The 25,287-nt window shown below is 39.5% G+C and overlaps 2 protein-coding genes across 2 annotated transcripts; one reads left to right on the top strand and one right to left on the bottom strand.

The window, feature by feature from the left end:
• Window positions 1-1,752: 1,752 nt before the first annotated feature.
• LOC130162418 (60S ribosomal protein L19-like) lies at window positions 1,753-4,137 on the bottom strand. Its single transcript, XM_056366151.1, has 6 exons — window positions 4,055-4,137; window positions 2,824-2,930; window positions 2,594-2,716; window positions 2,312-2,432; window positions 2,090-2,200; window positions 1,753-1,945 (listed from the first exon to the last, which is right to left on the bottom strand). The coding sequence occupies exons 1-6, from the start codon at window positions 4,057-4,059 to the stop codon at window positions 1,819-1,821; spliced, it is 594 nt and encodes a 197-aa protein (XP_056222126.1). The 5' UTR covers window positions 4,060-4,137; the 3' UTR covers window positions 1,753-1,818.
• A 613-nt stretch (window positions 4,138-4,750) lies between these two features.
• On the top strand, window positions 4,751-24,818 carry gpam (glycerol-3-phosphate acyltransferase, mitochondrial). Its single transcript, XM_056366273.1, has 21 exons — window positions 4,751-4,926; window positions 9,091-9,227; window positions 9,418-9,537; window positions 10,432-10,505; window positions 11,424-11,537; window positions 11,844-11,993; window positions 12,236-12,335; window positions 12,693-12,829; window positions 13,410-13,509; window positions 15,388-15,600; window positions 15,788-15,901; window positions 16,020-16,105; window positions 16,962-17,071; window positions 18,127-18,197; window positions 18,757-19,024; window positions 19,317-19,474; window positions 19,917-19,994; window positions 20,168-20,305; window positions 20,491-20,680; window positions 21,354-21,412; window positions 21,514-24,818. The coding sequence occupies exons 2-21, from the start codon at window positions 9,144-9,146 to the stop codon at window positions 21,628-21,630; spliced, it is 2,481 nt and encodes an 826-aa protein (XP_056222248.1). The 5' UTR covers window positions 4,751-4,926; window positions 9,091-9,143; the 3' UTR covers window positions 21,631-24,818.
• Window positions 24,819-25,287: the final 469 nt, after the last annotated feature.

Genomic DNA, 25,287 nt, shown 5'->3' with positions numbered 1-25,287 from the left:
AAGGAGGATCAACCCCTGAGATCTTAGTCTTAAAGTTTAAATATAAGTGTAGTTTGTATTTCTAGACTATAATATGTCATCAGTATATCTGCCTCTATTCCATCAGATATCAAGAAATTCAAGTCACTAAAACAAAGGTGCCATTCTCATATGATCTGAATTGCTGAATATAATCTGCTTTGCATAGACCTGTGGAGAACCCCCCCACACCCCCACCCCCAACTTTCTCTCATATCCAGACACACACACATACACACAGCAGCCTGTCTGCACCAGTTAGCGATGAATGTGTCTGCAAACACTTCTGTCACACCTTCTCCAGGGACCATGAAAGAAAGACTCCTTCAAAGCCTGAGCAGGAAGTGAAAACGACTGGATGACTGGAGCGTCAGCAGCACGGTGTTTAATGTGGCTGGTGTGATCCAGCTGTTTCGGTTGCTCTGGCTTTGTTACCTGCCGTCAGGTATGTGAAGTGGAGAGAATAATTTATGATCAAAATCATTTATTAATAGAGATATTAACTTAGTTGTTTGGGTTCATCTGTGTGTCAGAATGGGAAAATTTGCAACAGACGAGAAGTCATTTGTCCACACTGAAACATGAGGTGCATCAAACGCTTTACTGACAATTTTTGTTCAGTTTTGTTATTGAATTACTCCCCATAAAAGTACATTTAATAAATATTGACAGATAATCTTTTCTTTAATGAAGCATAGGGGGTAGTTCGTGCAGACACATTGTTGTAACTCTGTTTACAGCCATGTACAGCCCCCCCCCGTTACCTACTGGTAGAGTGGGTACCAAACCTTGGACATTCATAGGGCCCTAATTTAGCTTGTCCCCATCTTAGAAGGGTGGATGTTGAATTACAATAGTGGTTGATGGGTAGAAAGTGAAGGTCCAACATAAATGAACCCTGATCTGCAAACGTCCACACTACTTGCCTCAGGAGTCACATTTACATATATGGAAGTTTTGAAAGTGCTTTATAAATGATGCATGTCGACAGAGTGGCAAAACTGTTGCTATTACTTACTAGTTATACACACAAAACAAGATAAATTCAGATAGTAAGGATTAAGGTTTTCTTGAAGCTGGATAATTGCCAATAGAATACTTTAATTACTGCATAATATAAATCACTAATTATTACTTTCATTTTGTCTTGTAGTATTCATCATTACTTTTGTATTGCCCAGAAAGTGTATCTTTGAGTCTGACAGCTGTCTGCTGGTGTGGTTATACAACTGTGATTGAATGCTGTTCATGAAACTGATGAAGCCCCCGCGATGAGTGACAAAACAAATCATTAGATCGTTTATGAAATCAGTAGAAACCTTTTGTTTTAAATGTCTGGAAGACTGAAGTGTAGACATCTGATGTAATGACCAGATTATGGTACTTGTGCTCTACTGCCACCTGTTGGACTATTGAGAACACTAGTTCAGTAAAGTACAGTATGGACAGCGTTTTCTTAGCCATATGAACCAATTTTCTGTACTAAACGCATACAGAAAAAAAAAAGCTCAGGGCTGTGTTTATATATATATATATAAAAAAATTTAAAAAAAAAAGTTGAAGGCTGTCAGCAAAAGAAATTACTGTTTTGAAGTGAAACTGCTTCACTACACTACAGGATTGGCAACCACAACAGTGCTCCTCTACTCTACCTTGCATCCCCTTATGTCACGTCACTTAATACCAGGACCACAGCTGACACCAAACAGACAATAATAATCACAAGGCACTTAGTCACTTTTATCCAAATTTATTAACAACAAAAAGAGGAATCTGACAAAGAGAAATTTCAGTTTAGATTTACTTCTTTGCAGTTTCTTCCTCCTTTGACAAGTTCTTGATGATCTCTTCTTTCTTAGCCAGGAGGCGCTCCTCTCTGCGTTTGCGGGCCTCCTTTGTCTTTGAGCGCCGAGCCTCAGCTTGGTCACTGAATGGGTAAAGGAAGGTGAGGACAGAAGAAAATTAGTTCACCGTAAAATTAACAAAAATGTCATTATACATGGACTCTTCCAGAGAGGTCAAACGAATAAAATCTTAAAATAAAAATATAAAAAATGAAAGAGCAACTTACGCTAGAAGCTTCTTGCGAGCCTTATCTGCCTTCAGTTTGTGGATGTGCTCCATCAGGATGCGTTTGTTTTTGAAGACATTACCCTTGGCCCTCAGGTACAGACTATGGTACCTGGTGGAAACAAAAAAAAAACCCTCAGTCCCTCAAAGAAGAAGACCTCTTCCTGAAATTGTAATTTAAACGACTTACTTACAAGAAACGAGCGCTAAAATTCATACTCACATGTGCCTGTCAATTTTCTTGGACTCCCTGTAACGACGGAGAAGACGACGCAGGATTCTCATGCGCCGCATCCATGACAGCTTTTCTGGCATACGGGCATTGGCTGTACCCTTTCTCTTACCTGGGGCAGAAAGAAAAGGGTAAATTAAATAAGTTATGAAATGAATAAAAAGTTTTCTAAAACTCCAAAATGATAGCATGGGATTCAATGTGTGTTTAGATGATACATTTTGAATAATTGTGGAAATGGAAAGGAACATTACTTGCGAGTCTATTACGTACCATAACCAGTGTGACGTCCCTTGCGGCGTGCCAGTGTGTTCTTGCGGCAGCGAGCACGGGAGTGGACCGTCACAGGTTTCCTGATGATCAAGCCATCCTTTACCAGTTTTCGGATCTGCTGGCCTGCAGCACAAACACAATACAGTATAGACAGAGGATGAGCTAGTTTAAGGGGCACAGATTACAAATTTACAGAGAAAGCACTCTCAAAGGCCAAGTAAAGAACTCACGAGAGTTTGCATTGGCAATCTCATTGGTCTCATTGGGGTCCAGCCAAACCTTCTTCTTGCCACAGCGCAAGACGCTGGAGGCCAAGCGCTTCTGGAGCCTGAGCATGCTGGATAGACAAAGAGAAAATATTAGCTTTGCAGGATGTGAGATGCATGTAATTGTCTAACAACATATTCCAGAAAGTAGTGGTGTAGCATTTCATTTCATTTGACATTTTCAACTCCTTGCTTAAACCACAGACCTCTCAGCAATGACATCTATAGAGTCTTGTATTGACTGAAAATATAATGCTAAAGAATACTTTAAATATGATCCAGGTTTCTAAATGAACTATAGTATGTTCATTTTATGGCTAGACACTTCATTCACTATAGTACTGCAAAAAAAGTTAATAGCAAGTGAGCTTATTCGATTGCACTTTTCAAAACCTGATACAAATAAACAAAACACATACATAAAAGATCAGAAAGAAACGTGCAAAACACATATCTCATAAATCCCAATTCGATGTATAGTCTTCTATCATCAGTGTTTGTTGTTGGATTACCATAAACTGTACCCATGTGACAGCACAGGTGCAAGCTCATCTGGCATTTAATTGAACGATCGCACCCGGATGTCCAAATATGTCCAAGTACCGCTAGGTACCAATGTCATTCTTAAGAGAACGAGTCCTTTTTCAATTTCAACTGCTGCAACGATCTATTTTCCTCTTTTCTCACTCAGGTGGATCGGCAGCCACAGCCAGTTTGTCGTTCATCGGGTTTGATAGGAGGTGGCAGATTGGTGACTGTGATGTTGATGTGTGTACATTACTGTTAAAGGATAGCCTTTGACAACTGGACGTAAAATTAAAAAAAAAACCCACATACTTATAACAATGTATTCACATTGATTCTTTTATTATAGCTTGTTTATTTAATTTAACGTACTTTACTGATCAGCTTGTTCGGCTAACACCGACAAACACGCTAAAAGATGCCAGCTGATTCGACGCTAAGGACTTGTGGCGTTTCAGTAGCATGTTGTGACATGCCTTAACTTAGCTAGGTTAGCACTAGGTTAGCTCACCAAAATAGGCCCTACATACTTTCTGGGATAAAAGGACGAATTTACTCCAAGTCGATCACAGCCAGAGTCTTCCCCCTTGTTTTAAATTGCAAACCCAACAACAGTTTAAACTGTTTGTTTAGAATAAAAACATATTTAACCATCAAACGTGTATCTCACCTCATGGCTGCCGATAGCTTGATAGAAACGGAGGAAATAGAACGTTTGAGTCCCTACCATTATAGCTATCGTCATGGGTGACTCAACTATAGCAGTATCATTAAATTGTAAATATAGCATCAAGAGTAGTCTTAGCAAGTAATGAAATATCGTTTAGTTGTGACATATTTTATTTTGTACTTATAGCTTAATATGCCTTCAAAGTAATCCTTAGTGTATTGATTGACACCCCCCCCCCCCAAAACAGTGGTACAGTCCAATAAAATGTATGTTAAATATCTGACCACGGGAGGACGCACTAGATCAATGTTTCCAATGACTGTAATTTTTTAAAACATTCGCTCTTTGGGTTAATGCCTGGATTTATATATATATTTATTGTCCCTTTGTTTCAGTTTTTGTCAAGAGATTGTTGAAACTGGGTTTGAAACCTTCTTGTCGCAAAACCAAAATATAACAGCCCTTTCAAATAAAAGCGCATTTTTAAAAGGCACTACAACATAACATTGAAACACATATGTATGTTTTATGTCACCAAAGAATAAAAATGTTTAATCCAACAGCTCCAGACAGAAACATTATTCCCAGCCAGTTGCAGCTGATGTGAATGAGGCAAAAACAAGTTGCAGAACGCTGCCCTCCTCTGGCTGCTGGCTGAACTACGTCGTTGGCACTTGGCTGCTGTCCAAAAACAACAACGCTCCTTCCTCTTGTCACACATCGCTGTCTGTCAGAGCTGTGCCGTGAGGTCTTCGGAGGAGAGAAGAGATAGTGTGTGAAGACTCAAGGGCGTTGAAGCCCTTCACAGCCGATTGCAATTTAGTCGACAAGTTTATTTTTGAGATATGAGTCAGCGTAACACAATATTCAAGGTAAGTGAGATTTCGCTCTCGAGAGCCCGGCTAGCGAGCTAGTGCTAGCTACCTCGCCAATGTACAAGTAACTGTTCCTAACGCCATGCGTTTATTGTCATGGAAACAATAACTGTATTGTAACATTAGCTACACGACGTCGTGGTCACATTTATGACTGGTAATAGACAAATCACATTAGGCTTATTTTAATGCTCTAATATGACGTTAGCCGGTTAACTTTACATTGACATTGAGTTCAAGAGGACCCTTGATTGAGTGGGACCTTACATCTAACCTTGATTTAGCCATCCCTGCTCCAGTGATACAAATTAAATTAACGGTAACCACTTACTCATTAATGTATCTAACGTCAGGTTAAATGGACTCCATCGTGATTCGTGCTCGGCAGCATTCCATGCAATGTGCAGAGAGAAGCATTGATAAAAACTGTACAAAGCATGGTTTACTAACTTATCACGAAAGCCATCTAACCAGATTTTATGTGGAGATGGTAGCTTCATCCGTACACGACGTCGCTGTGTACTGTGTTACAAAGCCAGACATCATTCTGCCTGGACTGTGCCATTGTTGTCTGCACTGCTAGTTATTTGCACACCCCATCTGTCACACAGAGACTTCTCCTGTTTGACCTGCTTATTGCAGACAGCTTGCAGCCTATGCTTACAGCGTGTGAGACGGATTAACGTGGTCGTGTACAGTGTGCATGAATAGGGGTGTTTTCTCTGGTCTAAAGGGAAAATAAAATCGGATTGTTTTGGAGATGGACTGTCTCCCTTGATAATAGCTTTAAAAACTGAAAACGTGTATGTGTCCACTTTAATTTGATAATTAGCAGATTGTGCCATATTTGTGATATTTTCTTGGTAGGCGTCTCTTGATTGTAAAGTTAGTAAGAATAAAAAAAAAAATCTAAAACATAAGGAAAGCCATTGTTTCCTTAATATGTGCCTGTCTGCAAAGAAGATTCAAGCCTGCATCAGCTGATGTAGGTGGATAAATACTGGATATTGGTATGTGCTTCAAAAGCATTATTGCTGCCCTCCTAAAAAGCTCTAAACTTGATCATGCTGACACAATGTTCTGATTGGATATGATTTGGATGCTAAGATGGATATCACATAAGACATTTTTGTCACACGAAGACTAGAAAAATTACATTATAGTCATAATAGTATTACTCTACAATAGCCAGTATATTTACTTGCATGGAAAAGTTATGTTTTATTAAGGTTACCATCACCTGTTACCTAATCCTCACAGTTCTTCATTCTTCAACTTCTTTGTTTTGCTTCCAACAAAGTCACCCCATCAAGTGGAGTACTCTCGGTCATTCACCCTTTTGAAAACCCAATTTCCCTCATCAGTGTGCATATCACCTACTACCATCACAACACAACATGAAGACAACAGTGCAAAGTGCATTCATTCACCGCTGGACACCAGTTCGGCAGGAACATTTTTGCCAAGAGCAGTGTAGGTCAGCTACCTCCTTTGGGCTTATTATTCATAGAAAGATGGGTTGCATTGTCCCTTAACTGATGCACATGCTGTACAATGTTGGTGTGAGAGCCTTCATTCATAGAATGACTCACTAACCTGTTTCCAAACTAATGAAGGCCACTGGCTGCATTGTTTTCTGTTAATTACCTTTGCACTCTCTTTGCACTTTTTACATGTCTCTATAGGCCACTTGACTCTACGTGCAATTTGCAATTTATTGTTAATGTGCAAATAGTTTGGTATAGCAGTAGCTTCAATTCCTTATTACAACAAAATGTTCATCATGAAACTTGTGAATTATTGTTTCCTGTAGTTTCTTTAAACCCGTATTAAGCACTTCGGAATCTGAATATGTGATATTCACTTTCACTTCAAACATGTTCTCTTTGCAGTTTGAGTGTTTTTGCTTTCAAACTTGAATTATTGCTTCAGTTAACAATTCAGACAAGTCTGCACAAAACAGCATAACAGCCTCTTGATTAGGTGTCTGTGCATGTAAGCTTCTTGACCTGCGTAGGAACCTCCAGATATGGCCTTACCCGGATTTTTGGAAAACCTTAATACGCTATCTGACTTATTCATATATTATTGTGATCTATTATTTGTGCAATCTGTGCAGGATATATGTTTGACTTGAGTGATATAGTCATGTGTCAGGAAAACAGTTAACTGGTGCATAGTAGAGTTAACATGTTGGTAGAAGGGAAAGCCTAACATTATCCAAAGATGGATTTGTTGGTTATGGTCTGTTGCCATTCCTGCACAGGGCTTCAGATAAGTATCTTCACAAAAGCACTGAAATGTTTAGAATGGGGGACCAAACAAACCAAGTGCAGTGTGTCAGACCACATCAGTAACCTGTTTATAGTTTGACAGAAAACAACAGGGAAACCACAGGCAGACCGCGGCAATGAGTTTTTTTTGTCTTTGTAGGTATTTGGGGCCCAGGTGCTACACACCTCAAGTGTAACAAAGGGTTTGCAAGACAATAACCTACATACTGTATGACAGTGTGTGATGTTAATGTGGTCATCTCAGGTCACATAATGACCTGAAATTGTATTTTTCATCCTCAGAAAATCATCACAAAACATCAGTCAAATAAATCAATTATGCAACATAAACTAAAACAAAAATAAATACATCAATATAGTCTAAAGTCTAAAGTTAATGTCAAAATACCTCAGCCCTGATCTGGGTAAATACTCCTGTCATCAACTTTCTGAAGCCATTTAAAGATTGTAGACTAGCTGTGCACCACATAGCACAAAGGTGTGATAGCATATTTATGTTTAGCGTACACAGTTTAAATGCAGATAAATTTTGGTTTTGAATAATGGAATCCATGTAATAGTTAACTAACCTTACAGTGCTATAGTAACTCATCCCTGTGTAGTGGTCCAGGTTCCCTTATCTGATGTATAACAGAGCTGCACCACTTGATGGGGTGTGTTTTTGACATTTTGAATTTAGAGTATCAGCTGAAGTTAAAGTCATCCAGTACTGTTTACTCACAGGAAAACTGTCTAAAAGTAACCTGTAAGTGGAATGGAACTACAGCTTCTTTTTATTTTTGCTTTTGTTGCAAAATTATTGAACACTACTTTATTAATATTTATCTTTAATAAGAAACAATTTAGTTTGACAAAGTTTGTTTGAGTGTGAGAGTAAAGTTGACATGTAGGAAAGTCAGGTGTTTGAAGATGTTTTGGTGTTTGTTAAAATGAGGAAGTCTTTGCCCCGCTTGTGAAGTGTAGCATCCTCTTATTTAAAATAGCTCACAAGCAGAAGTGCTACCAAAACAAGACAAAGACTTAAACAAATGAAATGTGCTTAGGGTGAGGCAAAAGGTAAAAACCAATTTACATAAATCCCGCCATTTCAGTTACATAATAGTTTCATCTTTTAAGTAAGATTGTCACCTGTCACCTGGTTTATCACAAAGGCTGTTCCACGTCAGATGTTTGGGTGTGTTATGGATTGTTGTCAGTTATTGGAACCACAGTAGACCAGCCAATAAATTGTACCCAGAGGGTACATGAGCAAAACAAAGTAACCCTGACAGTACATGGAAAATCTGGCCTAACAGGAGCAAACAGGTAACAGTTAACTACTTCATACTAGCAGGGTGATGCATCATGTGGGTGGGGCCCACATTTCTATATTTGGTTTATGGCAAAAATGAGGCAGGTGACATTTGGTAGCTGATGTTGCAGCTTTTGGAGAGCTTCATCCACTACTCTGCAGTGTTGATTATTCTTTTACCTTTCAAGTGCATGAGGTTTTGACAGCACACATGGGTAAGACTGACAGGAGGTGTAGTTCATTTATAAATATAAAAAAAATCATTAAACCTTTGAGTTTAAAATCATGAGGTTCTCTAATATTGCCAGTAAGTACACTAGGAGTTGGACATCCTTCTTTCACTTTCAGCCTGCTGTAATCTACCCATGGTTTGTCTGTAGTTTCTCATTAAGATGCTCATGTGGTCTATGTGAAGTATGATCTGACTGACATGTGGTGCCACACAATAAGTGAATTAAGACGTTATCTGATGACAGTACTCACACTTAGAATACGAAAACTTGCAGATTGCCTGGAATGGTGGCTGTATTGAAATAATTTCAAATTAAAGCTGATAATATCCCTGTGTCTTGACAGCTTACCAGCTAGTGGTGTGTGATCTGGAGGGAGAGCAAAGGACAGCAGAGAATATGGAGCTGTCAGATGGCTTGTTGCTGCAGGTCAACAATGGAGAACAGTGGTGTAACCGCTGGAAGCATCCCAATGATGACTCGGTAAGCTACAGACCCAGATCAACTATTCATCTCCTTAATGCCATTATAGGATCAGCGTTGCACGTCTTGTCAGATCATAGCCATTTAATCTTGTCTTAGCATTGCATATGCATATATAGAACAGGCCCTTTGATGTGTGGTGTGTTATTCCTTTACCTTCAATGATTGTTGTGTGTGGCTTTGTTTCAAGGACCGCAGCACCAGCCCCTCCGTCCTGCGCTGTGTTACCAGCACGTGGAAGGAGGGCCTGCTGAACAGAAAGAGGCCCTTTGTGGGCCGCTGCTGTCACTCCTGCACACCACAGAGCTGGGTAATGTTACACCACAGCTAATTAACTCCATGAGTTCATTTGCTGGACTGTAGTCAGGTCCAGTTTATTGTTCTTTTTCCAGTGTGAATGTTTATCGTTAAGAAAAAGGAGATCAATACGCAGTAGACTGCATCTGCCATTAACAATTTATTGTTATTCAATGGCTGAAGTCCACTGAACATTTAAATGTATTTTGGAGAAACGACTTTCACATCTTCTATATATTCAAGTGTAATTCTAAAGTGCATTCTTATTCCAAGCTCCAGCAAGCTTCGTATCACAGTTTGCAAGATTTGCAACAGTTTGCTAGTTTTCACAATATTTACATGATCAGACTGAAAATCCTGCTTGGTATTTGTCTAAAAGATGCTATAAACACTTTCCTGGGGCATTCAAATTTGTAGCAACAGCCCACAGAAAACAGGTATTTTTAAACCTATTTAACATATTTAACATATTTCTTTAAAAAACTTGCAAAGCACTACTTAAAGTTACAGAGTAGAGAGTTTTCCTGCTGCAATGGTAAAAACAAAATGGTTAATACATTTGAATGTGACAAGCCAATGAAATTGAAATGCATGCTCTAACTTCTGGCATGAGCACAAGAATTACTGTATAACAATATAACAAGCTGTAAAGCAAAGCAAAATCAGAGCAGACTGACTTTGTGGAACTTCCCAAGATGTCACATTGGTGGCCTAGGGTCGTTAAGCTCTGTAATGAGCCAAGTACTTGTCAAAGACAAATAAATTAAATTACCCTAACCCTAGTATTCAGTATGTTAATCGCTTAAATTAGTAAACCTGTCAGTGTGTCTTAGGCTCTGGGTTCAAGTTATGTTGTTGATTCTAGTCTCTTTCTTCTTGTTAGTAATCATTTTTGGTTTTGTTGCAGGAGAGGCTGTTCAACCCCAGTATTCCATCTCTGGGATTACGAAACGTCATCTACATCAATGAGACCCACACCAGGTAACCAAAGCAAAATCTGCTGCTACAGTATCACTTCCTTCCAATGGTATTTTACCCAGAGCAGTCCAGCTTTCGCATGTTGCTTTGGCATCTGATGACCTTTTAATTCCCCTTTGTGCCTTGCAACACGAGCAAGAGCTGAAACCCCTCCTGTATAGTATAGTCAATACATTACAGACAGGTGCTGGCCTTCCTAACAACCTGTGTATAATATGTCAAGAAGACTGATCTGTGAAACATTGGAAAGACAGATGAATTATTTAAAGTGTTTCAGTGGACACTGGACACATGCATCCAGTGACTGACCTTAGCAGGCAAAACTCGAAAACACATCTCGATGCCTCAGCGCCAAACAATATAAACATGAGCTTGATGTTAATCCAGACATCTTGCTCTTTCTCAGTCCATGACAAGTACCTTAATGAAGGTGCAGTTGTCATCATACACCAAATTGCAGCTGAAATAAATTAACATCTAGTTTTTACTCTGCACTGATAAGTGTGTAAATGGCGACATCCCGGAGCCAACATGGGCTCTAGTCAATATGGATAAGTTAGTATTGTTAGTTTTGTCTAATACAATCAGTTTTGTGATACCTGACCTTAACATAGCCATTGTCATTGTTGTGAAAGCTCGAGGTAATGGATATGTCAGCCGGGGCTGCTCTCTGGTTCCTGCTAAATTACCAGGAAATCTGTGAAACCAAATATAGCTGACAGTCATTTCTTTAACTGAGTTAAATTATACCTGTTGTTTTAAGTGTATTTGAGTGAAACAGACAGTGAGGTGTGTTCACAGCTTCTAAATGATATTCTATACAAATCATTTAACTGCATGTATTAATATATGTTCACACACAGTATGTGTCATATTTTTCTTCATATTCATTGGTATATGTGTCTGTGTGTGCGCATGCAGACAGCGGGGCTGGCTGGCACGCAGGCTGAGTTATGTGCTGTTTGTAATGGAGAGAGACGTCAACAAGGACATGTTCGCTCGGAACGTGGTGGACAATGTGCTCAACAATGGCAGGTAGGAGTCGATGTAACAAGAGATATTTACTGGAATTGTAGCAAAGTTCCATCAAGAGCATGTTATACTACAACAAGACAATGTGATAGCCCTTTTAGGAATAAATCCCCTGTCTTTGGCAATGTCAGTGTTATTAAAAAAATTCAAAATGATTCAGTAATTACAGTTGGGGATGAAGTGTACAAAAGTAAGCCTGATTGAGTCAAATTCTGATAAGAGATATCGGCATTCATGTGTTCTGAATGATGGGGTTTGTTGGCTAAAAGATGCAGCCTCATGTTTGCAAATTGCATTTGTTGATTGCAGAGTGGAGACGGCTATTGTGAACGTAGCCACGGATTTGGATGCTGCAGCCAGCCAGTCTGGCCAGGAGCACAAAGCTGTCAGTAAAGTGAAGCAGAAAGCCAGGGCCTTCCTCCAGGAGATGGTGGCCAACATTTCACCAGCCTTTATCAGGTATATGAACAACAGAAATCTTATCTCAGTTGCTTTATAGTTATTGATTGATAATACCAGACTTATAGGAATATTGCAACACCTTTACCCAACCCTCTAGAGGAAACCACAGAAAACACTCTTTCATTGTACTGTTGTCACATGTACTGTACTGCAGAATGTTACCTTACACTAAATTGGACCACGGCAACAATTGCAGATTTTTTTTTTTCCTCTGTATCTTTACTTTTCTTTTTGTTCAGGATGACAGGATGGATCCTCCTCAGGCTCTTTAATGGTTTCTTCTGGAGCATCCAGATCCATAAAGGTCAGCTGGAAATGGTCAAGAAAGCTGCTACAGAGGTTAGTAACAAGCACACACACAGAAATTGGATTGAGCTGCCACATCATGATCTGCTCCACAAAATGTACAAGAAAGTGTTTTTTCATGTACATAGTTGTATAGTTTTGACAGCTAAACACAATGTCTGACAGGCACACCACAAATATATTTTATACATACATATATAACAGGGCTTTTTTGTTATATGTATGCAGTCTTACTTAATATTATCATTCGTGCAGTCTGAAAAAAAAAAAAAAAAAACGAATTAGAAGACAAAGTTTTGTTCTGACATATCCACTGTCTGGATAGGTTTTGTCTGCATTGAGTAATTGCCTGTGTTTATTTAAAAAATCATCTTTATCTTGTCCTTACAGCAAAATGTGCCCATGGTCTTCCTCCCTGTTCACAAATCCCACATTGACTACCTGCTCATCACCTTGATCCTGTTCTGTCACAACATCAAAGCCCCACACATCGCTGCTGGAAACAACCTAAGCATCCCTATCCTCAGGTAAAAGCCTCATGAAGCCGCATGTCAAGTTTGATCTAGAAATAAAGCGTCCTTCTGTTCTCTGTTGGTGAAGAGACAACAATGAGTTTGATATCAGAAGAAAGGGAATTCCCTGGAAATAGACCAGTGAGGAATGTCAGCTTAACTAAAGCAGTGATTTTACATTGAGGGAATTTAAATAACCAGGCAGCTGTCCTGACAACAGGTTGTAAACCAGTTTTATTCTAACCTGCCTCCAATCATAGTGATCTTTTATAGTGCATGGGTACTTGCGATAAAGGCCCCAAAAGTATTAACCTGATCCATCTTTATTTAAACCAACAGAATTACAAAATTACAAACCTCATGCTTCTGGATTAAGAAAGGATGAAATTCCTGCTAAGGGCAGTGAAGGTATCAAACGGTAACAGGATACGGGAAAGGAAAAATTAGGGAAATGAAGAAAATTTTTTTAAAAACTAATTGAAAAAGAATGTTATAAAGATACAAACCTGACAAATTCTGCACTAAAAATTGTAGAAATCTATGAGTAACAGCAGAAAATGTTTAGATACAAACTTCTTTTTTTCCCCCACCCCAGCACTCTGATCCGTAAATTGGGAGGATTCTTCATACGACGGAAAATGGAGGAGACAGGAGATGGGAAGAAAGATGTTTTGTACAGATCACTCTTACATGCAGTAAGTCCCATGAGTCTATTTATCTTCTACAGTAAAGGCTGGTTTACATAATACTGATGATTTCAGTTAATGCCTGTGGGTTTGGGTTTGTTTTTGTTTTTTTTATAATGTGTCATTATGTAATTGCAGGTTGTCTTCATGCTTTTCTCCTCATTGCTCTTTTCATTCCTGAGTGATGGACAGGCAGAGTTAAAAGCTCTTGTTATACAATGTTAGCTGGGCAATTTTTTTCTCTTTCTGGTGTTCCTTTATAGGCTTTCCACATTCGCGTCCTTGCTATGGCTCGCATTCGCACATTACAGCAAAAGTTATGCATCACCAAATCACCACAATCCTGTAATGTTTGCTGTAAAACTAAAATGGTATTTGGCTGAAATATGCTGCTCTTCTTCACTGTACCGATGCTGTCAATTTTACTTTCTTCTTCAAACTAAACCTAACCCGCTTGGGTGCATTGTCAGTAACTGAATTATTGGTATACATTATCACATGAAGAGCAGTAGATGCTGATATTTATGTCCATTTTAGTAAACATTTGTTTTATCTTGAATTGTCCAAAAGAGTTTTGTTTCATTTTTTAAAGCAGTGTCAATACAACCACCTAACATGCAGTGAGCATAGTTTTTGCCCAACCATTGAAGCCTTTCCAACTGTGACCCTGGTTTAAATGTATTTCCATCCTGATGTGTGCATTTTGCAACTCGAGAAAGGCACTGGTGCAAAAGCTTTTTGAGTAGGCTGCATGAGAAAGAAGTGGCTGATTAAAACTGGAATTTGTACCTTTTGTTCAGCTCTTGTATTTGGATAATGTGGCTTAACAAGTTTCTGCTAATGAGAAAACCTGAAGTAGAACTAATGAGAATTACTATTAATGTTAATATTAATGCTTGCTCATCGTAAGCTGCTTGTAGCATGAAGACTCTAAGCATGCTTTGTACAAATAACTAGGCAACTTAATGGATCTACTTAATTATACAAGTCTATCAGAATTAAGAATGGATGGAGTTTGTGGGAGAGTTGAGAATAATGAACGCAACACAGACTGTGTATTGTCCCTCTAAGATAAGTTTGTTCTTTTTCCTGTAAGATAGGTGTTATCAGCTGAAGACATGAGCAGCTGAAATGATGACCTACATACATGCATACATGCATATTTATCCCCTTGTACTTGTACTCACTGTACTAGTTTATCACACATCCCACCAAACAGAGTATACAAATTTGCTGCTGTTGTGAAAAGTGGACCAAGCAGTACTTTCCTTTTGATAGAAGATAAGATTTCAATCCGGCATTCCTCTGTCGCTCACAGAAATGTAATTAGCCAAACTCTTCCACAGGCAGAAGTACAAGCAGTAAAAAAAACGGACTGTGCAGTTCTAACTCTGGTTGCACTCGTGAAAGCCGAACCTAAATGTCTGGATGTCTATCCTCTTCATGGCTTACTCTAAATGCCGCAGCCTAGAAGCTATTTCAGGACAAAGCGCCTCTTCTCAAAAGTGTCTACATAGCAAGAGACAGCTGTGTACACACTGTTCTCAGGAGGACACCATTGCACACCACGTCTTCTTTGGCATGTGCCCAGTTCCTTGCAAAGTGATGGGGTCAAACTGTTGGTGACCACCAATTGTTTTTAACTTGTATTCAGGCTGCATATACAGCAGCTGCACAGCCTTTACTTTGCTTGACTTCCACCTTGTAATAGAGTTGATGTTGTTTTTTAATGTCAAAAATATACTGAAAATTGGATTTTTGCCAAAAGTGTTATGACCTTTACACACAGTGATTGCACATTTGTCTCACTTCTAAGATGTAGTGTGGCCTTGTTTCTTTCACCTTTATGCCACCTTTCTCACTCGGACATTTCACTCTGTCCTTCAGTACACAGAGGAGTTGTTGCGTCAGCAGCAATTTTTGGAGGTCTACCTGGAGGGTACACGCTCCCGCAGCGGTAAGCCATCGACAGCACGTGCAGGCATGTTGTCCATCGTGGTAGACACACTGTGTACTGGGTCCATCGCAGATGTCCTGGTGGTGCCAGTTGGCATCTCCTACGACCGCATTATTGAGGGCAACTACAACAGTGAGCAGTTGGTAAGTGCTTGGATGGTGTCTGTTGTTTGTGTGCACTTTTGCTTCGTCATTAAAAAAAAAAATCACACATGCACACAATGGAATTTAATTTTGTTTGGCTTTGGAATTTGTGGCATATTTTGATAATGTTAAATCATTAATGAAAGTAATTCATATAGAAAGTAATGAAACTTCTCGATCCTTACAGGGCAAGCCCAAGAAGAATGAGAGTTTGTGGGGAATAGCATGTGGAGTGTTCAGGATGCTGAGGAAGAACTATGGCTGTGTCCGAGTTGACTTCAACCAGCCCTTCTCCCTGAAGGTGATTGATCTCAGATCCATGTCAGCGTTCATATCAATAGAAGTGCGACTACTACTTATAGCTGGGTTTATCACTCTTAGTTTGTATTTGTAATGAACCATTTGTATATTTAATACAGGAATACCTGGGCACTCAGAGAAGCCGCCATATTCCACCACCAGAGTCCCTCGAACACACCTTGATGCCCACCATTATTTCTGCACAGTAAGTGCAAACACACACACTCCCCACCCTAAAAATCACTGAGATCTTCGTCCTCCCAGTGCACATGCACCTGTAACATTATGAACCCTCGTGTCCACACTTGACTTCTCCCTCCTGCTAATTCACAGCATGGTCAGGGTTATCTGACATCTGAGCACACCACTTGAGTTCATTGGCAGGGGTCATTTCAGTTCAGCGCCGTCCCCTTATAATAAAACTGATACTGTTGATTAGTACATCCACAAAGACAGCAGCTTTCCATCCTGGCGGCTCAAACACTATTTCATTAAAAGTTCTCTACAGCACTTACAGTAACACTCTGTCCTGTCATGAAAATATATGACATATGTCCAGAAATAAAAGAGACTGAAAGTGAGCAGAAACAGCCCCACAGAGGGTAATGGTAAATTATTAATTAATAATTAATAATTAACATTTTACCAAATGTCGATTATTAATTAATAGGTATAAGCTTAATTCAGTTCAGACTAGTGTTTATTTAAAACACAAGGGTTTGCAGTTTTTTGCAGCCATGGTGCAGGAAAGTAGTGTACAGGACAGGGTAATGCAGTGTTAACTATTATGTAAGTAATGTAACAACATGTATACTTGTGGTTTTTAATTGTCATAGAGGTTATGATGGTTTTCAATTTCAAACCCTTCAGCATCTTATGTTACTTATTATAAGCCTCTGTTAAACAAGAGCGAGAAAAGGAAACCGATGAGTGAAATGAGCTGGTGTTTGTTGTGACATCATAACCACTTTTTTAAGTCTTCATACTATATCAAGCCAACATAATGAAACAATTGTCCAACTGTGTGTTTACATGCTTAGTTGTTACTGTTATTCTCTCAGGCCTGATGCTCAGCTGTTTGAGGGGCAGGAGGAGCAGATGAACAGAGAGCTGCCCGATGACATCTTCAGGCGACAACTCATTAACAACCTGGCCAAGCACGTCCTCTTCAGTAAGAAATTCACAATCACACAGCTAGTGATTTTACTACTTGTTTACAGGAAACGTATTGTCTGTAATGTTTATGTGTGATCAGAGGTCATGAGCTACCCACCAGGATGCCACATTCATTTAAAAGTAAAAAAATCACATCTCACTCAAGAAAATGTCAGAGCACATGGTTTCTGCTCTATGAGGCACTCCTTTTATCTTTCGTAAGCACAGGGCTCTCCTTTCATCTTGTGTTAAAGGTGCACCTGCTTAGTGGAGAAAAGGCAGCTCTCACGAAATGCCATCCATCACACTGCCTCTTTAATTGAAATCCAACGCAGCACTGCATCAGTCCATCCGCCTCACATCACTCAAGGTGTTTTGCCCCAGGGTGGCACTACACAAACCGGTTCTCCCCAGCTCATTCAGCTGCTTTTTTTTTTTTTTCTTTAAATGCTCCACCAATCACAGAGTCTCCAGCTGGATGGCATGTTGTTTTTAGCCAATAGGAAGAAGGGGAGGATAGAGAAGCAGAAGAGGGAGGAATGCAGTACCAGTGCTCACAAATGTTTTACTCCCTTGAACCTGAACTACGCTTAAGATGACCGATTTCAACCGATGTCCACGGACACATGCATAGCATTATATTCTTTTCACTGCCCCACGAATATTGTATCAATGTAATCAACCCTTTTGGATCTTTTTAACCCTGTGTTTCTTGAAAGAAACTCCTCAGTTGTACCTAAGACACTGGTTTATTGTACACTTTTATATCATTTAGTTTTTAAGTCAGTAAGATGCCAAGTGAATAAAATTTGAGAACTTGTCAATCATTGTTGATGTCTGGCACAGTTATCATATTATTGTCTTGGAAATAAAAATTAAATAGGTACGGATACTGCCATTTTTAAAAGGTGAAGAGTTACATGTATTCATCTCTGTCTGAGGTTTGAGCTCTACTATCTGCCTTCCAGCTGCGTGGCATTACTTTCCAACATAGTTAAGACTAATCAGCTGCAAACTTGCTTTGATATTATTATCGTTGCTCATTATGCCATCTTTGTATCTACCTCACAGCGGCTAATAAGTCATCAGCGATCATGTCTACCCACATTGTGGCCTGTCTGCTGCTGTACAGACACAGACAGGTAAGTCTGGCCGTCTTTCATTTCCCCTCTATCTCCTCCTTTACTGCTGTTCTTGAACTGCATGACAGTCCCACCACCACTTCCACCACATCCTCTACATTCCCTTTTTCTTTTGTGTTTTCCCACATCTGTTCCCCAGATTTCTTCTCCTGTTTGTGTTTCTCTTTTTTTCCCCCCATTACCTCATGCTTTCCTCCCTTACACCAAGGTGATCCAAATGTCACATACACCTGCATGGTAGTGATGAGTGTCTCTCTCCATTAGAGAGCTTGCTCTTCCTGCATCCACTCTCATCATCTCTGTACATTAGTGGTGGGCCTCTGCCCTCTGCAGGCACACTGATGTAAGTGGGTGACAGTGGAAAACAATTAGCTGAAATTGTCTTTTCTGTCCTTAGGAATTGGCAAGTGCCACATATAACAAACTTGAGCCAAGAATTTTGTTGTCCTGAATCTTGGCTTTGATTAGTTTATGGAGTCGCCAGTTTCTGGACATGATCCACATTTCTTTTCTTTTTTTCAAATTTTTTGAGCTTGTGTTTTCCTCCTCTTTGCTCCAGGGGGTGGTGCTGTCAAAGCTGGTGGAAGACTTCTTCAACATGAAGGAGGAGATCCTCTCACGGGACTTTGACCTGGGCTTTTCGGGGAACTCGGAGGATGTGGTCATGCGTGCCCTCCACCTCCTGGGAAACTGTGTCAACGTGACCAGCAGTGCAAATCGCAATGGCGAGTTCACTATCGCCCCCAGCCAAACTGTGCCAGCGCTATTCGAGCTCAACTTCTACAGCAATGGCCTTTTCCATGTCTTCATTTCTGATGCAATCATTGGTATGTTGAGCCAGCAAGTTGTTAGTTCATGTTCTGTGTTCACCCTCATGTATCACTGATCTTTGTCATCAAGTGTCACAACACCTGCTCTTCTATAGAAAAATCCTCTACCCCTACCTAGAAAGAAAGGCTTTAATGTTTTTGAAAGAAATATGTAGGTGTAGAGCTGATGGTCAGATAACTGGTTGTGATTAGACTAGTGATTAGAAAGTTCATTGATACCATCAAGCTCCCCTATTCTGAGATGTCACAGTTTTTCCTGCACTAAATTGCTGCCATCATTTGTCTCCAGCCTGCAGCATCCTGTCACTGCAGCGAGAGCTGGTCGTGGAATCAGAGACCAATCACCAGTCTGATGTTCCCAGTAGCCTCCTTCTCAGTCAGGAAAGACTCATCCGCAAAGCTGCCGGGCTCTCCCACTTCCTTACCAATGAGGTGGCGGTGGCGCCTGTAAGTCCCGCCTTTTGTTCCCACTTTTGTAGACTATGTTAATTGTACATAATGAGTCAATCATGTAATGAAAAAATTTAGAGGAAAAACAATAACTACTCTAAAACTCTACTCTTAAAAAGCCTTTACTCTTAATGATCTTTACGTTAAAATTGATTAATAATCCAATGCCAGGGCACCACTTATGCCAGATCTTTTTTTTTTCAAATAGGAGGACACTGAATCCTTGTATTTATTTCTTCTCTGAAAATGGTCTGAATTAAAGTTATTGATAACCTATCGGCAGGTTCAGTCCAGCGGTATTACTGTTGATATTTGCTTTGAGACTCTTAGATTTGACTAAATGTTGGTTGTTGCTGTTGTTGCTGACGGAGATTTTAACACACAAATCCAAATGTTTCCTTCCATGTTTCCCTGTCTCACTTCCTCTCCATCCCCACAGCCTTGCCAGACTATTTACCAGGTTTTCCATGATGCAGTGACCCGGCTGATCCAGTATGGAGTTCTCTACGTAGCAGAGGTCAGTTTACACACCAACCTCACTGCTGGTGGATAAAACTGGCAGTAACCACTGTGACAAATGTTGGAAGCTGACTCACGGTGAACATCTTGGGAAGTGCTCTTAACTATAATTGCTTATGGGACTTTTCCATTGCCCAGATGGTCTAATTTGTTTGTTTGTGTGTGTGTCAGGAGGACCAAGAGGAACTGAGTCCCAGCCCCACAGACGAACCTTGGCCCAAAAAGTTCCCTGAACCCCTGTCCTGGAGAAGTGATGAGGAGGATGAGGACAGTGACTTTGGAGAGGAGCAGAGAGATCGCTACCTGAAGGTCTAATTTAAATGATTATTTTAAACAGTTTTATTAAAAGTAACAGAATTGCCACCGTGGCACATTAAAACGTGCACTGTCCAACCTCCAGAACTCTTTTCAAGTTGTGTTTGACGAGGCAGCATCTAGTCACTGACTTTCTCTCACTGTTTTTTTTTTTTTTTTTTTTGATTTCTGTCAATCAGGTGAGCGTTTCTGCAGAGCACCAGGAGTTCTTTGTCTTCCTTCAGCGGCTGCTCAGCCCAGTGCTGGAGGCCTACAGTGGGGCAGCGATCTTCGTCCACAGTCTCAGTCAGCCCATGGCTGAGTCCGACTACACCCAGAGGCTCTTCAGATACCTGCTCACGCGCACAGAGAGAGGAGTTGCTGCTTATGGTAACACTGAAATTTTTGCCCACATACAGCACTATACACTGCATGAAAAAGTGCAGCACATTATTCCCTGAAATCCATCATCCAAGTCTAAGTTCTTAAAAAATAAACACACTGACCAATTCAACTCCAGCTGCGCTGTTTGTTGTGTGTAGGTCCCTGCTGGTACTGAAACAGAGCAGAGGAGATCATAGACATACAGAATAAAGGTTTCTTAACCTGCTTGCTTTCCGTGGTTGTAAATAAACCTTTCAGGGTCAGTCAAAAGAAAGAGAGAGAGCCTGGCTTTTAAAGGGAATGGGAAATAGCACTCTGATTTATTCATTTTTACGCAAAAAAACACTCCCATGATTAATTAAGAGAACCATGTGCGTGGCGCTGCGACCGTTAAATGCACTTCCTCCATGCACTTTAGACCATGCGCTTGGATCATTAAAATAGAATTTGTATTAAACCACATTAAGTACTGCAGCTAATGTACTAACCCTAGACTGTAATATGGACAGAGCCAGGTCCAATGGCAAAAATGACTCAGATCCAAAACTGTAAATTAACTGCAGATTACATAAAGCAATACATTGTGACATTTTTCAGAAATATAAATTCATTAATGAGCTCTAGAATATCTATATTAGAATGTCTGAATCCTTTGTAATCCTACTTTCTTTATTTTCAGGTGAAAGTGCAACTCATTACCTGGTTAAGAACACAGTGAGGACATTCAAAGAGCTCGGGGTAAGATTGTGTTGAATTATTGAAATGCGCTGTAGTGTTAATAAATCAGTTTCCTCCAGCTGGAGTTAAGTTGTTCCTCTTGTGTTGTCATTTTTCTGTAGGTCCTAAAGGAAAGGAGAGAGAACAAGGTGACCACTCTGGAGCTGAGCAGCACCTTTCTACCTCAGGCCAATCGGAACAAACTCCTGCAGTACATCTTAGGTTTCACACTTCTGTGACCAAGACACCTTTCAGACCAGCTCAGACTCCAGGCTCCTTCCAATAAAGGGCTTCTACTGGTTACTTCTAAACAATCCCAGGTGCTACTCTGTGGAAAGCTTTACCAGGAAGTGCCTTCATGTAAAAGCCGCTAACTGTTAGCTGTTAGCTGGAAGAGACTTGAAGCCAGTCTTCCCTTTTTTGTTCCAGTCTATGACTCCCTGTCTTAGAACTGTGCAGCTGATAAAACACATGTATCGTTGCTTTGAAGAGGTACTTCTAGGAATCATCTTCTCTTTGTGAACTTTACCAGTGACGTCAAGAGGTTTTAATATGATCAAGATTTTAAACGATCAGAAAATATACCGAAGCAGGTTAGTAAATAAGAATCACTTTTACAGCAATCCGAACAAAAGAAGCTGCCGTTCGTCTATACAAGTTAACAAGCAAAATATGCATAGAAAATAATGGTAAACATAACCAACGACAAAGATATTTTTATGTTAACTCTTTCTGCTTGTTTGTAAAACTGCAGTATTCTCTCCAGTGCACACTGTTATCGTACAGTAGAAAACAAAATGTAGTTTGTGAACTTTTGAAAACAAATTCCTGTACATAGGCCGCAAATGCAAAGTCTCTCATTTGCAGTGCATTTAGATACATGCACTCTGGTGTCATCAAATTTAATAACATAGAAAAATTAAATCAAAGATTTGCTGACTGCTGGGAGATACAGTGTCCCTGCTAAATGCGTACATATCCAAATTTTCATTTACAAAATAATATCTGTAAAAATCTAATCCTCCGTGCAAACAAGTTAAGGCCAGTTACTCTGCACAGTTACTGGTTTAAGATATCAAAACAATAAGCAGCAAAGCAGTTCAGCTATTCAAAAATATTTACTTCGCAAACACAAAACGTACCTGTTCAAAGTTTCGTTGAAGCCTAAACACGAGCATCTACAGTTAAGTGCATTCAAACCACTAACATCTAAGTGCATTCAGTTACACATTTCATCATGCGTTTTGATGAAGAGTGACTTTGATCTTTGTGTTTGCGCAACACCATTTTCACTTTTCAATGAATGTTACATAGCACAGCACTTAAAAATACTTAATACCAGCCATCACATCCACTTACGTTCAAATGCAACGAGCTCAGAAACTCTTTGGTCATGCTTTTCAGGGACAGCAGAGGTTTGGGATTACCACCATTTTTTCCTGTATAATTTAGACAATGTATAAAGCCTTTTATAGCACCAGTGCTGAGAGAGCAGTTTTGTTCTAATGGTTGGGCATTCGTCAGACAGAGGAACTGCATAGTCCACTATGTAATCCATTTGAACAATAGGTCAGGTGTGTGAAAGTTAGCTATTAGTGAGAACAAGATCATCTGTCTGTTGTACTGTCAAGAAACTTTTTTTAAAAAAAGGAGGAGGACATTTCACTCCTTTTGAGTTGTTTACTTTTAAATACAGACTGCTGTGAGCAGCAGGAAAGGTTCAGAAAACAAAAAATACTGTCATCCTTAACTGTCAGGTTAACCTATACTTTTTGTTCACAGTTAAAATAATGTTTCACTTCAGTTTTCCAGCACGTTTGTCTTACTTTTTCAAAATCATATTCTAAAAATGTAGTTTAAACACACTTTAAACTACCTGCAAGTAGACCCCGATCATTTAAGGTTTTTGCTCTAAAATGCATGTCAAAATAAATAGTGTCAGGCAGGCGGGGAATACAAACTCTGTGGTAGCAGAACGTGTTGAGGAAAATTAAAAACTTATCCAAACTACCAAAGTAAAACATGAGTGGTGTTAAAAGCCGATAGCGGAGCCTCACTGCACAGAAAGCCGTGCATTTTGCTGCAGATGTTTTCAGTTCCATTGTAAAATAACTTAGTAACACAACAGGACTCTGGTCTTGTCTTATGTGTTTAATTCTAAATCATAAACAGAAAGGTTTAACGTCCTATTTAATGTAGGTGTATGATACACAGCTGATGAAAAAAGAGGAAGGCGTGTGTTTGGAAAGGTCAGAGAAAGTCTGATGAAACGATTGGAGGGCCGCTAACCCAGTATCTCAGATTGATGATGTGAAGACAGTGTGAATGTTAGAGCTTCACATTCATCATCTGTCACGGCAATAAAATGATAACGGGTATCGGGTGTCTGACGGTATAAATGAAAAATAATATTTATACTGAATGAGTTGGTGACAATGGTCTACAACGCTGCTTGTTGAAATTAATTTAAATACTTTTTCTTACCATACATCTTTATTTAATATCGAAACTTCGCATATTTTCATGCAATTTGTCAAATCTATATGTGAAATAACCCATGAATGGGAAAGGTAACTTGTTTGAGGATTGGTAAATGGCACCTATAGCATGTTGAGGAACAGAAAAGTATGTTATTGAAATGTGAACGTGAGTCCAGAAAACATGTGTTCATGCTGAAACTCAGCCGGAGCATTTTGACATTTAAAGCATTTCTGAGCCCATGAGATCTGTTTTAAGTCCCCACACTGAGGGAGCCCTCCGCCGGGACAAAACCACTATACGTACTGTACTGCATGTTTTCTCTGATCGCCTTTAATCATCGACTCTTCAATGTGAACTCTGCTTAACCTGGGAATTGTATTTTACAGTCTAGTGTGTGAATTAATGTGGAAGAGCAAAATAGTTGTTTGTGTAGGAGATAAAATTGTTACCTCTTGAATGTATCTCATCTGTCCCATAAAAAGGTCAGTGTGATATTGTAGAATACTCGATAGAGTCGGTACGATATGATGTAGTTTTCATGAACTGCTCGTGGGGGGAGGGTTGTTGAGACTCATTGCTACTGAAGCTGCATTAACAACATCCCACTACAACTATGTACAACTTCGTAGAATAAAAAAAAATACATGCCTGTGTCTGGGGAGCAGGTGCCTTTTGAATGCACTGTAGTGTTCTTTGCTTGTGTTTTTTTGTTGTGTTTTTGTGCATGTTAACAAAGATTATTTCATGTAGGAATCCATAAGAACGCTGTAGATTGTAACTTCAAGAAAAATACACCCACAAGTGGAGAGAACTCGTGGCTAATATAAGAAGAATCACCAGCTACTAAAAACAAATGTCACTTTTTTGTTCTTGCTTTCTCAAAGCAAAGCACAATTGGCATTATTAGATTTTGTTTTTAAATAAATTAATGATAGATTAACAAAGATCTCTTGTCTGTCGTTTTATTTTTTGTGGATGGGACAGTAACTGTGGATATCAAATGTCAATATCTTTCACTTATGTCTATTTTGAAGCATGGTACCAGCACACAACACTGAAGCAGAGCTACATACAATAATTATTATCAATTATTCTACAGATTACTTTCTCAATCATTTTGTATTCAAAATTTGAAGAAGTGGGGAAAATTGCTAAATTATGGGGCCTAAGACTTAATGATCTTAAAACGTAACCACAGTGTGCGCAGTTTGATCCAGTGTTTCCAGTCCACACACTGTTGACTCTCAAATATGCGAAGAATGTCCCCAAAAAAGGCAGAGGTGGTCCTTGTTTCAACCCAATGTGTACACAGTACTGTGTAAAAGTGTATGGCACTAAAAGGGAGGAGGCTTTCAGAAATAATAGTTTGTATTTATCAGCTAAATTTATATAAAATGCAAGAAACACAAAAAAAT

This window comes from Seriola aureovittata, chromosome 21, assembly GCF_021018895.1.
Source record: "Seriola aureovittata isolate HTS-2021-v1 ecotype China chromosome 21, ASM2101889v1, whole genome shotgun sequence".
Taxonomy (NCBI): Eukaryota; Metazoa; Chordata; class Actinopteri; order Carangiformes; family Carangidae; genus Seriola; species Seriola aureovittata.
The sequence above is the reverse complement of the archived record's forward strand: the minus strand, read 5'-3'. Positions and strand labels throughout refer to the sequence as shown.